Source organism: Micrasema longulum, unplaced genomic scaffold, assembly GCF_059751315.1.
Source record: "Micrasema longulum isolate JH-2025_06_02 unplaced genomic scaffold, ASM5975131v1 h1tg001794l, whole genome shotgun sequence".
In the NCBI taxonomy this organism is placed as follows: Eukaryota; Metazoa; Arthropoda; class Insecta; order Trichoptera; family Brachycentridae; genus Micrasema; species Micrasema longulum.
This window is the reverse complement of record NW_028278968.1, coordinates 64,478-79,750: the sequence shown is the minus strand read 5'-3', so window position 1 is coordinate 79,750 and position 15,273 is coordinate 64,478. Positions and strand designations below refer to the sequence as shown.

General features: G+C 33.6%; 1 protein-coding gene across 2 annotated transcripts in view; it reads left to right on the top strand.

The window, feature by feature from the left end:
• The window catches only part of LOC148273963 (organic cation transporter 1-like), a 48,513-nt gene that overhangs the window by 9,429 nt on the left and 23,811 nt on the right, over positions 1–15,273 (top strand). Inside the window, exons 1-2 of one of the 2 annotated variants that reach the window (XM_088237867.1) lie at positions 12,732–12,905; positions 13,324–14,160. In XM_088237867.1, the coding sequence (XP_088093993.1) occupies positions 13,612–14,160 (549 nt within the window). In that variant the 5' untranslated portion in view covers positions 12,732–12,905; positions 13,324–13,611. Of the gene's footprint in view, positions 1–12,731; positions 12,906–13,323; positions 14,161–15,273 lie in introns of those variants that run through there. The other variant, XM_088237866.1, reaches the window with a different exon arrangement.

Here is a 15,273-nt window from a genome sequence, read left to right as displayed (position 1 = left end):
TTATACAAATGTTACTTTCCTAATCGAGTGTGAAAATAACCATTTGAGGATTACAAAAAATATGAATTCACCTTTTTTTAAAATAAGAGAGATATATCAAGTCTTGTGTCCTTTGTCGACTAGTGTGGCATCACAGCCACATAAGGGTTAACACAAAGATAGATTATTTGAAGTCCCAATAAAAAGTACCAAAATGTACCAAAATATGATATTTGACCATTTGTGGATTTACGAGTTTTACTAGTTAGGGTGACAAGATTAATTCTTATTGGGTGATTGTACATAAAATAAATGCATATTTGAATTACGCGTTTTTTTATTATTTTTTATAAATTCATTTTAATCGTGGAAGTACTTATTTGACAACTTCCACTTGTCTGGAGACATTCAAATTAATTTAGGGCGGCAGAAATGGCCAGCAAGGAAAATAAACACTTTTCTTTATTCGTCCTAGAGTGGGGGTAGGTGGGGAGGGGATAAACAGGGATCGGGAGGGGGGATGGAAATATTCAAATGGAGAAAGAAAAAACAAGGCCTGAATGAAATACATTGAATTAAACTTTTGGCCGAGGTCCCGAACGAACAAATAAAATAATTATATATTATTGTTATCAAAAACATTTTTCACTTTGTGGTATGACATTTTACACTTATTTGTTTATAAATTTGTAATATAAGATGTTTGAGTAATAATAATTTTTCAGAATTCGCAAATCATCTTATATCCGAAAACCATGAATTTAATCAAGAAACGTGTGTAGAAATTTTGCATGTCAATAAAAATGGTTTTCGTTTAGATAATTTAGAACGATTAGAAATTAGTAAAGCCATTAATCAAAAACTTCAAATAATAAATAATCAATTAAATTTAACTTCGAGTCCTCTTTTAAAACTATTTCCGTTATGATTTATTTTATCTTCTTTCTCTGTCTTTCAATTTTCTGTCTCTTTCATACAATATTTTATTATATAAATAGCAACGCGTGTAATTATAAGTTAGTTAAATTTCCGACGATGAGGTAGTAACCTCAAAACCGGTCGAAGTGTAATTAAAAAAAATTTAAGTGGTTTATACAAATTAATAAACAAATAAGTGTAAAATAATTATAATTAAAAAATACTTAATTTATTCTGCCTTTGTTGTGCCGAATTTAACAATACTACTGCAATTCGCACATTGTATGATACACTTGTCCTCAGGATACTAGAATACTGTTCCATACTTTAGGACCATTCTGAATCAAACCACATCCTTGGATTAGAAAAGGTTCAAAAGCGGTTTTTCCGATAATTATATCTTAAAGAAAAAAAATAATTATCCATCATTATTTCTAGCAGGGACGCTAGATTAAAACACCCTCGAATCTTGTTGTCAATTTTTTCCGGGAAACATTTCTATAAGCTGATTAATGGAAGTATATATAATCAGAATATACTGCAAGATATCAGTTTGTATGTCCCCAATAATTATACTAGAGCGAGATCTCATGCACTGTTTTACACAACCAGAAGCACGCACACTAATGCAAGTCAGAATTCACGGGCATTTCGATTGCTGAACACGGCTTCTGCGGATAATATGTATCTATTTTTCTGTTCATATCGGCAGTTTAGCAGCTATCCGCTTTCTATTCATTAACTTCTACATTATATTTACAGTCGTCAAATAAAAAAATATATATTTTATTTTAAAAATTAAAAATAAAAATCTTGATTCACGATGACCGGGGCCTTTGACTGAGTATTTGTATTGATAAAACAGTAATATATTCGAATTATATATTTTTTCTCAGTATACAAACAAAAAAATATGATACTTTGATCTCCACTTGGCCCCCAAGAAGGTTTAAGAGAGGTGTCGTTTTTATTGTTTTAAAATGAATGCTTCCGGTCACACGATTAACACAAATATTAAAAAATTCAATCCATTTTTAACCAGTCACAAATAGCTGTTGTAGAAAATGTTATAAAAATCATAAATACGCCGGTCATCTTAAGCTAGGGTTTCCTAGGACAGCGGTGTCCGTATTTTAACGGCCGTAGTGAGCAGTGATGCGGTTGACAGCCGTCGTAACGGTGACTAGAGAGTGGTTTTCTATAAAAATGGTGTTGATAACACCGTTAAAAAATAAAACTACTCTCTATTCACTGCTACGACGACTGCCTACCGCATCACCGTTCACTACGGCCGTTAAGATACGGGCACCGCTGACCTAGGAAACCCTAGCTTTACGGGCGTGCGTACGTCTCCCATCACTGTCAACAACCGACTGAATCTCTTTTCTCACAAACACCGGTCACAGAATAGCGTCCTTGTCTTTCTTGTTATGAGTTCTATCTTCGCGCTCACTTTTATACGATACTACCCATATTTATTGCTGTATTGGCGTCACATTCATTCTTCGCGTGGCAAGGATAAATATTTTTTGTATTAAAATCCAGCACAGTTATAAACATTTTACTTTCCAAATCCGGTGGGAAAATGTGCATTTAAAGATTACAAAAAATATAAAACAAGAGAGATATATCAAGTCTTGTATCGTATGTAGACTAGTTTTTCTTTTTCAGTAGCTCAATCACAAATAACCATGGAAGTGCTTAAAAACATGCTAAGCATTTGAGCGATCACAATGAACAATAATGAACATGCTTAAGTTATCGCAGTCATAAGTCAACGCGTTTGTGATTTCTAAGTCAACGCTCGTGTCGGTTTGTTTTTGGGTTTCCTCGTAAATAAATACAGTTCATTGGCGAAAAATCGGCGTTTACTATAAAATATAATACAATATATTGCATTTGCAAAATAGTAAGGAGCATCTAATACAAAAATGTGAAAATTAAATTACAATTACTATGGCGATGGCTTTTCTTGACATTTAGCTTGCCAACCACCGGGTAAATGCAATAAATAACATGATAAATAATAAATCAATAAATACAAATAGCAGTTTTGGAATATTTTTCATATTTACAACGGTAAAATTCAAATATGTGATTGCGCAGCAGGATTATACGTCGTGAAACGCAAATATTTTGACATTTAATATTGGGTGTTCACGGATGTTCCATTGTGATTGCGAATACGATATTTAAATTTATTTCAACAGAGAGGGAAAAAGTTTTCGAGGAGAAATTTGGAAGTCAAGGCATTTACAGGGCTTATGACCTGTCATTGGCTGGTTTAAGTGGCCACTTTACACACTGTGTAACATTCACCATTCTGCCCATGTTTGAACATCCACATTTCCTCAACTCTTCCATCTGTTGACTTTTGAAATAAATTTAAATATGAACAACTCCCTAGGGAGGAAATCCAGCCAGTCTGCAAGCATTTGGACATAATCAAACATTGGCGAATACGATATTTTACACAGTCCTATTTTACACGCGCATCAATAAAATGTTTTTTTTTATTCTTGACATATTTGATGCCAGTCATGTCGTTTCAAGTTCATTTCCCGACAAGGACAAGTCAATAAAAATGTCTTTATTTAAATAATTTACAACTGAACCAAACCGCAATCATTGAACCTTGTCATTATATTTTTAATTGATGATCAAGATAATTAATCAATCCAATGCAGTTAGGTACCGTAAACAAGCGAGACAAAACGTCTATGGATGTTGTCTTATTGACATTGTCAGAGATGAAAAACATTTTTAATAAGGTGGATTCACAGAACTTATGACCTGTCATGTGTTTGTATAAGTCACACAAGGGGTGCAATTTTGAATTTTCTCTATTCCTTAGAAAGTGGTTAATTTGGGGTCATTTATTTTTCTATGCGACTAATTTTTGCTTCATATATGGCCACACTGATGATTAAACGTCAAAATTATGAACACGTGAAATCAAACATGATGATTTTCATTTAGAGTGATGGTATTTGAAAGGGATAGTGAGGTTACTGACTGTATAATAAATGTTAACAATGAATGTCTCGAACAAGTAGAAGAATTTGTGAGTCTAGGAAGCATGTTTTCAAGAGATGGAAGAGTAGAAGATGTTGAAAGGAGAGTGAATGCGGGCAACAAAATGAACGGCGTACTAAGCACAGTAATTACGAATAAAAATATGTCAATCGAAGCTAAACTGGCAGTGCATAAAAGAGTTTTAGTCACAACACTTATGTATGGAAGTGAAACATGGAACTGGCAGAGGAAGGATGAAAGCCGAGTGAACGCGGTTGAAATCTCTTAGGCGAATGTGTGGGAAATCAACGTATGGCAGGGTTACAAATGATGAAATCAGGCGAGAGTGTAAATCTGAGTCAAGTCTAATTGATAAGATTAAGAAATGGTCTCTGAGATGGTTTGGTCACGTAGAACGAATGGACGACGAAAGAATGGTAAAACAAGTATATATGGCGAAAACAAACGGTAACGTGAGACGAAGACGACCGAGGAAGACGTGGCATGATCAGATAAACCAAAATCTTAAGTCTGGTCATGTCAAAAGCAGACAGAACCGAAAGGCATGTATGAAAAGATGTATGAATGTGGAAGAAGCTAGAAATGTATGCCAGAATAGACGTGTGTGGCGGTCTATTCTCTCTGCCTACCCCTACGGGGAAATGGCGTGATGGTAGTAGTAGTAGTAACATTATTGCGACCTTAAGCATTACCCAACGCACATAATTTGGTTGAATTGACCAAACAGTATTCATTTTATTTCCGATTTTAAAGCTGTTTTATACACCATTTGACGTTTAATCATCAGCGTGGCAATTATATGAAGCAAAGTATCGTCGCATAAAAAAATCAAGAATACCACCACTGGTGCTAAATCACAGATGTTTCATTAGAAAAATTCATTGTTCCCTCTCCGCACCTAATGGTGCATATGCCACTGCATTGGTACACCAACCGCAGAGTTAATTGATCGTTTTTGTTACATAAAAGTAATCTTACATTCATCAATCATCTGATCAGTCTTACGCTTCCGGTACCAGGCACGGACTATGAAATATTCTAGTGTAAAAACATAAGTTCAAATAAATATTTCGAATCACCCATGTCGGGAATCGAATCCGACACCTCTTGCATGGTAGGCAAACGCGCTGACCATTAATTACACCACGAGGCCGTTAGAGTTTATCACTTCGATTTTAATGGTATAAAAGTTCTCTTTGAAGAACAGTGGTATAAAAAACATACGACATATTCAATGTATTTTTTTTATACTAGATCCGTGGTAAATATTAATTACAACATCGATCATACGATACAGACATAACATTTTTTTACACTCAACAATCAAAGAAATAGTAGTAATTGATAATTTAAAAATAAACCTTGACGAAGAAGCTTGTTTGCTTTGAAACCGGTCGGTAGAAAAAAATAAAAGAATAGTGGTTAAAAACAAAGTTGTTTTATTTATTTTGTTACTTATACTTCTCTTACATTTTTTCTACTAATTCTTCCCCAAAAAGGTTGGTTAGAATATTTATATTTTTCTTGGGTTTTTTCTTCAATTTCACCTCCAAAAAGGTTGGTAAGTATTTTTATACTTCTTTTGAGTTTTTTCTATTAATTCTTTCTCAAAAGGTTGGTCAGAATACGTATCCTTCTCTTGAGTTTTTAAAAATAATTCTTCCCTAAAAGGTTGGTCAGAATACGTATACTTCTCTTGAGTTTTTTAAAATAATTCTTCCCTAAAAGGTTGGTCAGAATACGTATACTTCTCTTGAGTTTTTTAAAATAATTCTTCCCCAAAAGGTTGGTCAGAATATGTATACTTTTCTTGAGTTTTTTCTATCAATTCTACCCCAAAACGGTTGGTTAGAATATTTATACTTTTTTGAGTTTTTTTCAATTAATTCTTCCATAAAAAGTGAGTTAGAATATTTATACTTCTTTTGAGCTTTTTCTATTAATTCTTCCCCAAAAAGTTGGCCAGAATATTTATACTTCTCTTGATATTTATACCTTATACTTCACCTCCAAAAAGGTTGGTTGGAATATTTATACTTTTCTTAAGTTTTTTCTATTAATTCTTTCCCAAAAAGGTTGGTTAGAATACTTAAACTTTTCTTGAGTTTTTACTGCAATTTCACATTCAAAAAGGTTGGTTCGAATATTTATACTTCTTTTGAGCTTTTTCTATTAATTCTTCCCCAAAAGGTTGGCCAGAATATTTATACTTCTCTTGAGTTTTTACTTCTATTTCACCTCCAAAAAGGTTGGTTAGAATATTTATTTACCACTTGTTCTCTAAACCATTTAAATAAATCCGTAGCATGTGATAACAAAGTAAATTGTTTTACTCAAATTACAAATTAAAAAAGAAACTAATTTATTTGTAGAATGACTTTGTAAATCACCCTTGATGTATACTACGAAAATGGCGCTATAAGTTATCCACAATAATAATGACTTTTTTAAACTACTAGTTTTAAAAACGACAACAAATACGCAAAGGTGCTAATGGACTTAGAACTTCGACTCACCCCTGAAAAAAATCCTCTCGGTAAATCGTTTGAAACATAATTAACGAAATAAATTAGGCGGTATCGTAAGAATAATTTTATGATTAATGTTTCTACATAGTAATAAAAAAACGTATCAACTGGATAAATTATCACGTTTGTTTCGCTTGACGACAAATTAATAAAATGATTTTATGAATTTAAATTTGTAGAGAGTGCTGACGTATAATGAATAGACACGTTACTTCCTTACTAAATGCATCTCAGCAACAACATGCCATCACGCCGTTTCCCCGTAGGGGTAGTCAGATAAAATAGAACGCCACATCAGTCTGTCTTTGTTTATTTATACATGAAGTTTTATTAGACAGGAAGACCCACGGACTTTAAAACGGTTTCGGGTATGTGGAGGAATGTACTTTTAGGTGCGGAAGAGAAATGATTATGATAATTGTAATGAAAGCAGAAAAGATTTTTTAATTTTTTTAAAAGAAATATTAGCGTTTTTATAATTTACCCAAATATTTCAATTTTAATCGCCACTATTAGAAAATGGAAATCGTTCAAATGAGCGATTATGCACAGCTTACCATTAAATTTGACTTTCTGCAATAAAGTTTTTTAGTAAATATGTTTGTAGGAAAATAAATCAAATAATTATAATTTACTATAAATTACCACAGTCGTTTATATCTTCATACAAAAAGCTCTATAATGTGCGTCCAGCTCTCAGCCCGTTCTCAGTAAACGATGTATAGTAGCCGGCATTAAATAAAGGACATCAGGTTTAAGAAAGAGACTGCCAGGCTAATCGGTTTTGTCCCTGTCACACAAATCCGGTATGTATGAATGACAAAGACGACGCTCTACAAAGTCTGTAGTCTCTTTTATAAGCCCGATGTACTCTATTTTTTGCCGGGTACTGTAACTAGCCGATTATCTCACATACAAAAAAGAACACTATTTTTTACATCTTTAACCCAGTCGCGTTTTTTCAGTACTATTACTAATATTATTGAAAGATTTTCTATTTGGAAACTAGTATTTCGAACATTATTTCTAAAGGAATATTTTTCTTTGATATGATACCGTTGACATATTATGTATCACATAGGACATGTGGCGTTCGAAGTGGCCATTTTTGGCATTATTCGTTTTAAAAGGAATCGGCCAGTGCAAAGAGTTGACATTTCAATCATAGCGGAAATATCTGCTGAATGTCATTGTGATTTTTTAAATAAACTTTTGTACAAGTTTAACAAATTACAACAGGGAATGAGAAAACCTTAAAGAAGGGAATATGGAAGTCTAGGCATTTACAGGGCTTATGACCTGTCAATGGGTGGTTTAAGTGGCTACTTTACACACTGTGTAACATTCACCATTTTGCCTATGTTTGAACATCCATATTTCTTTAATTCTTCAATTTGTTGATTTTAGCAAAGTTAAAAAGCTGAAACCTTTATTGTTGTGAAGAGACTCATTTGACTGAATTATTTCACATACTAGGCAACGCCTGAAAACAATTTTCCAATTTTTTAAACTTCTTCTTAGACCAGTTGATTTTATTACAATATTTGAGTTTGTCCAAATATTTGTAGACAAAAGACTGGATTTTGACTCCCGTACAAGTGTTGTATTAAAATAGTGTAGAATAAAGCTACGCATATGGCGAAGTTAATAATAATTGAACATATTTATACAGAAAGCAGCTAGCCATAGAAAAGTGAAACTGAGATAATAGCCATTTTGTGAAAAGAGTGAATTATAAAATCTACACAAAACTTTGAATGTTTTTGACTTTAACAAACGATAAACAATGAATACATAAGTTTTTTTTTTATATATTACAAACAAGAATCTTATTGTGTATTTGACCAGTTTAAAATATTTTTAAAGTACCATAAGATTTTTCTAGTTTTTTGGGTGTTTTCTGCAAATTGAGAAATGCCGTTTTTGTGATCGACACCTTTTTCCGGAGGTTATTAATACAGTTTTTATGAAAGCGGTCTGGCTGTTTTAAGCAAAACATAGAATCGACCTTACTGCACCCGATAACATCAATATCTCATTTTTCCGAAATTGTGGACTGGCTGCTTTCTGCATAACTACGTTCAATTGTTGTATGAGTTGATTTCCACAGAGCCTCAGAAAAAATAGCCATTTATAAATATATTACTCATATATTATGTGTGTAGGAATAGGTAGTTGAGGGTTGGTACGAGTTCCTAGCCCAGTTAGAGATTGACAGAGAAGACATGAGATTGCTGTTTGATGTTTATTTATTACATGGCGAATAAATAATGAATTATGTCAGGCGAGTGTTTCGGCGATGAGGAGTTGAAGTAACTGCACTTGAACTACATGCTGGAGCTGAGTGACGTCGTCCAGCTGCTCTGACTGACTGAATTGAACTTGTTGGGCCGACTGACTGAACGGGCTGACTGACGTTGGCTGCGTCCTGTGGTCTCTTTATAGACGACGTTCCTTTGAAGTTTATTTCTTCATGGTAGGGATGATGTGAATGTGTCGCAGAACAATGCTTCCGGTTAAACGTGCAATACTATGAGTTGCATTATACGAATGTATTGGATTCGATAGAAAATGATGACATTGCATCGTCGGTCATTAGTCTACTTAAAATGAACTAATTTAACACGTGTGTGTCATCGAATATGGACTATGGACCCTACATTTATGAACATTTTTTGTCGATTACCTATGAAATAAATCACTGCTCGCCACTGGTACAGCGGGGTTCGAGCCTCGGACCCCTGATCCGTGAGTCCGCAACACTAGCCACGGGACCGCGTACCGATTCGGACTTGATAACGAGATTAATGAGATTAATAACGAGATTTCTTGGGTGGGTGCTCGTGAAGGAATTTTGTTATGCTGTTTGCATATTGAGATTATTCCGTTGATAAAATATATTAGGTAGATAATATTTTTCACAATCAAATTTATCAGTTGATCAATAATTTCATAAGCACATTTTAAAATAAGAGTACCAACGTAGCACAGTGGTAAAAGAATGAATTATTTAAGTTAGTCGACTAAAACTAATATTAAAATGATCCGGGGTCTACAGTACTCTATAGTTAAGAGAATAGTACCAGCAGGGATTTACGAATAAAGAAGTGATAATGTTCTCCTGTACAAAGCAATAAAAACTCAGGATTACTGTGGCTTTGCATCATTTTAGAACAATTTCATAGTAATACATTCAAAATTCCTCTCAAACATAACCATAATACACGCTTCACGTATAATGATGGTTTGGTAGTACCAAAAGTATGCAATAGAACTCTCAAATATTTAGTACCTAGCATTTTTAATTTATTGCCGAAAGAACTTAAATTTAACTCACAATGTAACAAGAGCAAAATAAGAGAGTGGCTACTCGATCAAAAGTTTATATTTAAATAGTAGCTTACGTGTAAATATTTTAATTTTTCATATATTTTCTTGTATTTAAAAAATAAATTAATAAAAAAATAAAAATATTTGTATACGCATGTATATTTTGATCTTTCCGGCTGTAATTATATATTTTATTTGTTGTTTTTATAAATGTAGATAATATTAAATAACACTTATTTGTTTATAAATTTGTATAAACCACTTTAATTTTTTTAATTACACTTTGACCGGTTTCGAGGTTACTACCTCACCGTCAGGAATTTAACTAACTTATAATTACACGTTAATTTAACTAACTTATAATTACAAGTAAAATGTCATACCACAAAGTGAAAAATGTTTTTTAAAACAATAACATTAAATAAGTTGGTATAAATATAATCTCCAAGGATTTTAGTTTTAGTAAAAATATAAAAATTGAAATCTGAAAACTGTATAGTTATGTTAATGAAATAAATTAAAAAAATATATAAAAAAGTGAAGTTTCATTGACCAAGTACGGAGTTTATTGCCAAAAATAGTATGAGTAGAGTACAGTTGCAATACAAAATCATAAAAAATAAAAAAAATAAGCGCCAGCCGTACAAAGTTGTTACCTAACAAAATTAAATATTTTACTGGACTTCCTCATTAACACAATATTTTTATTAAAAAGGGGTTAAATAGTAAAAGTAATAAAGAATTAAAACAATATAATTCAAACAAGACTATGTGTAATGGCCAAAAATATTCCTAGGTACTGTTCTGAAGCTACGATTATATTATTATAAAATTATAAAGAAATTAAAAACAAAAACAAAAAAATACATAAACAACTAAACAACCTGGACAGCTAACGATCTTTATTTAGAAAATCAGGTTTAAAGTCAGAGTTAGGAGAAATACGGAAAAATCATCAAAAATAAGAGAAAATAAAATGAAGAAGAATAAAAAAATAAAATTTATAGCACCCGCTTTTGCCCTATACATTTTTTCGCATATTGTTATCCGTTTCTTACGAGATAGTTACGTATAAACAACTCCTCTAACATATGGTATAGGTTTGCATATTCGGCCGCATTCCAATGCGATACCCTCCAGCCACCCGCGCTCACCTCAGGCCCCGCGAGATCCCTAAATTTCTCATCCCCCCTCGGATTTTTAGCCCCAGAAGTCAGAGTATTCCGGGTCGTCCTCTAACCTTTCTGCTTACCTAACTTCTTGGTACTTTTTGGTAAGGACACTTACTCAGGGCTCTCCTAGCGAACCAGCTTGCTTTCCTTTTCTGGAACTCTTTGGTACTAGGCTATGCCCTGGCTCTCATCCCGTACAGTCATATTATACTGTCAACCCTTGCTAACCTAGTTGCTTGCCTTGTTTGGCTCATCCGGGTTCTTTGGTCAGACATATGATTTAATTAATCGAGATCCTAGTAATTGATCCCGAGTACCTACTCAGTGAAGTACGAATGCTGGCTGTTCGGCCCTTTCGCTAACTTCTGAATACGGTGCGAGACATCATATTACTAGGAAGAGCTAGTCCGAGGCACACACGTGTTTTGGACACCCGGAACCCGAGATCACCCCCTGTTGTGAACAACAATTCCACTGCCTCTCAATCTGTAAAATCAGTGCTTGTCAACCTGTGTAACCAACGATATTGTATCAAGTTAATTTCCTAGTGCTTGTACTGTATGTAAATTATGAACTGAATCAATAAATATCTTTAAATATAACCAGACGTGTTATAAATTATAAATTTTACTTCAAAGGCAGCATTAAATTCATGGGACGTCTTTGACTTCCTATTTAAAACAAATTCATTTGAAAATTCTTTGAATTGATGTTAATTATGAAAACAATGATTGGGTTTAATAAACATGGCATTTGGTGTCAAAAAATGATCATTTATTAAATTCACACTATTTTTCAGGATATCTCAGTTATTTGAAAAAATGGTAGTATAACTAAATTATGACCACGTAGAAGAGCATGTACCATACAAATAAAAAACGAAAAAACAAAAAACAGTTTTATTTAAACGTTAAGTGGTATATGTATAACGTTTATAGCAACGAGGTACCATTGAAGATCATTGAGTTTTGTGAAATAAGCATCGTTTTGTTTTTTTAAAAACCAATAAAATTGACTTAACAGAGCTTTGCCTCAAAGTTTTTGTTAAATTACTCTAAAAAAATAAAATCACGTACACCCTTCTACGTGGGCATAATTCAATGATATATTGATTCTATCTATCAAACTCTAACAGGAATTATTTACAGTGATTCAGTACAAGTTTGAAATTACTCGCAGTGACCCTTTTTGGGATCTTCAGATTTTTTAAACTATCAGACTCTTTCAGGATTTGTTCCCCTATCTGGATATAAAATTGTAACAAGCGGGAATTCAGGGCATTGTTAAGACTGTTTTACAAAAAAAAAACTATATTTAACCTCACTTATGTACAGGGCACTGCATTGATACGAAAATATGAACGTAATATGATGTTTTTATCAGGATTAGTAATCAATATAATCTTCTTATATTCAATGCAGACACTGTCAGTGTTAACAATGCTGACGCGTATTAAAAAAGTCCATTATTTGTCCGATCTTCAAGTAATACTTTTTGTTGAACCATGCCGCGACTTCCCCCGAAATTTGACTCCGGTAAGATCAGTGATAGTAATATAAAACTACGAAATCAATAAGTACAAAATATGTTAATGTCTTCTGTCGAGATGAGTTGACCTTTGTTACTGATTAGTCATTTTATTATTTACCTACCTACGATGCACGTGTGCTGTTTTCGGTGTCTAATAATTATCTCTTGCGATACACTTTAAATAAGTTTTATTTTGTATATTAACTACTTCTTCCTTGCTTTAACCTATGTGGTCTGTTCTCCAGAGGTTTGTTCCTCCTGTGAGGTGGATTCCCAGCTATCCTTTCATCTTTTGGGAGGTCTTCCACGAAGACAAGTCTCGCCAGGCTAATTAATCAATGCAATGTAAGGAGTCTGGTGATGTCCGTTCTTTGGACATGACCGTACGATATTACCATATCCTCAGCCTCAGGTATATATTTTATTCTGGTGTTCCTCACGCGATCTCTTAGAGTTTTGCCTGCTTTCATCCTCAGCGTCTTCATCTCGGAGGTCCTAACATATGTTTAGTCATGATTATGTTTGGCCTCGTTTCAACGCGTTATGTCATTATTGGTCTTACGCATGCTTTGTAAATTCTCATCATATTCTTTTTGGAAAAATAAAGATATGGCCATTAAGAAACGGATGTTTATTAGCATTGTTGTGAAATGTTTTTAAGATTTTAAAAATAATAAAGTATTCTAAATAGTATGTTTACGTATTTTAATATTATTAATAATGATTTAAGTGAGGAGTATAAATATGTGAACTAATTACTAATCACAAAGATATGATTAAAATAAAGAGTTATCATTTATTTCATCTGATAACCTGCATTTTGATTTCAGAGATAAGGACGACGCCTATTTCTTCACCGAATGTTTATATGGAAGATAGTGAACAACATCAACTTTCATAAACAGTAGAACAACTAGTAAATCAAATAAAATAAAATTAAACCAAAAAGTGACAAAAACGAATTAACTATCATATTTAAAAGTGGCAAAATGGAACAAAGATATAAAAAGTGCTTTACCAAATGTACAATAAGTAATCATAGGAAGTGTAAAAGTGAACAAAGACATATTTTGTGAAATACAGACATTTTTAATAAGTGAAAAAGGCAACTCGTAAACATGGCTGCCGTGGATTTTGACAAAGTTTTAGTTATGGTAGGCGATCGTGGAAAGTACCAAACGGTCATGTTTTTCATTCTTTGTATTCCTGCAACGATTCCTGTAGCATTTTTAGCATTTTCGAACGTGTTCACAAACGCCACACCAGATCACTGGTGCCAACCACCCCCAAAACTAAAAAATCTAAATTTATCAGAAGCTGAAATAAAACATTACACCATTCCGTTTAGAATCAGGGGTGACGGGGAAAAAATCTACAGCAAATGCGAAATGTATGACTCTAATTCTTCCGACATTTTTAGCAGGCTTTTGACAGAAGCCGATCGGACGTTCAGTGACAGTGTTTTGAGGGGGAATTCGGAATTAAGCGGGAAATTTGACAGAACTTTCGACGACAGTGAAAATTATTCAAATAGACTTTTTAGGTTAAGTGACGAATGGAGAAGATCGTTTGACAAAATGGCGGAGGAAGGGCAGCTGAAAACAACCAAGTGCAAATATGGATGGGTCTACGATAAAACGTATTATGACGCAACATTAGTTACTGAAGTAAGTATTTTTTTCCAAATGTCATCATTATCATCATCATCAGCAGCAAGGATGATCTGTAACAAATAGTCTCTAGAATGTATGATATATATGCCTGGAGAGTGAATTGGTGATGAACGAAAGCAAGTCAAAAGTGATGGTATTTGAAAGGGGAGTGAGGTTACTGACTGTATAATAAATGTTAACAATGAATGTCTCGAACTAGTAGAAGAATTTGTGAGTCTAGGAAGCATGTTTTCAAGAGATGGAAGAGTAGAAGATGTTGAAAGGAGAGTGAATGCGGGCAACAAAATGAACGGCGTACTAAGCACAGTAATTGCGAATAAAAATATGTCAATCGAAGCTAAACTGGCAGTGCACAAAGGAGTTTTAGTCACAACACTTATGTATGAAAGTGAAACATGGAACTGGCAGAGGAAGAATGAAAGCCGAGTGAACGCGGTTGAAATGCGATCTCTTCGAACGAATGTGTGGAAATCAATGTATGACAGAGTTACGAATGATGAAATCAGGTGAAAGTGTAAATCTGAATCAGGTATAATTGATAAGATTACGAAAGGGTCTCTGAGATGTTTTGGTCATGTAGAACGAATGGACGACGAAAAAACGGAAAACAAAAATACATGGCGAAAATGAACAAATGAACGGTAACGTAAGACGAGGACGACCAAGGAAGACGTGGCAAGATCAGATAAACCAAAATCTTAAGTCTGGTCATGTGAAAAGCAGGCAGAACCGAAAGGCTTGTATGAAAAGAAGTATGAATTTGAAAGAAGCTAGAATAGTATGTCAGAATAGACGTGTGTGGCGGTTACATTCTCTTTATCTATCCCTACGGGGATGATGGCAGTAGTGGTAGTAGTAGTAATCATCATTATCGAATGGTAGGCAAACGTGCCGACCACTTTACAACGAGGCGGGCTCATTTTCCTTGGATTTCCTTATTTAGGATTCTTATCAGAGCAACTATCAAGTCGTAAAAATTCGTCCAGGGCTCTAGTTCTAACAAAATTTCAATATTTGTGTTGGAGTAATAGTATTATTAATTTAAAAGAAAAATTAACCACGTCTACTAAATCATCTAACCTAGCATGACTAGGGCTTCCAATCTCG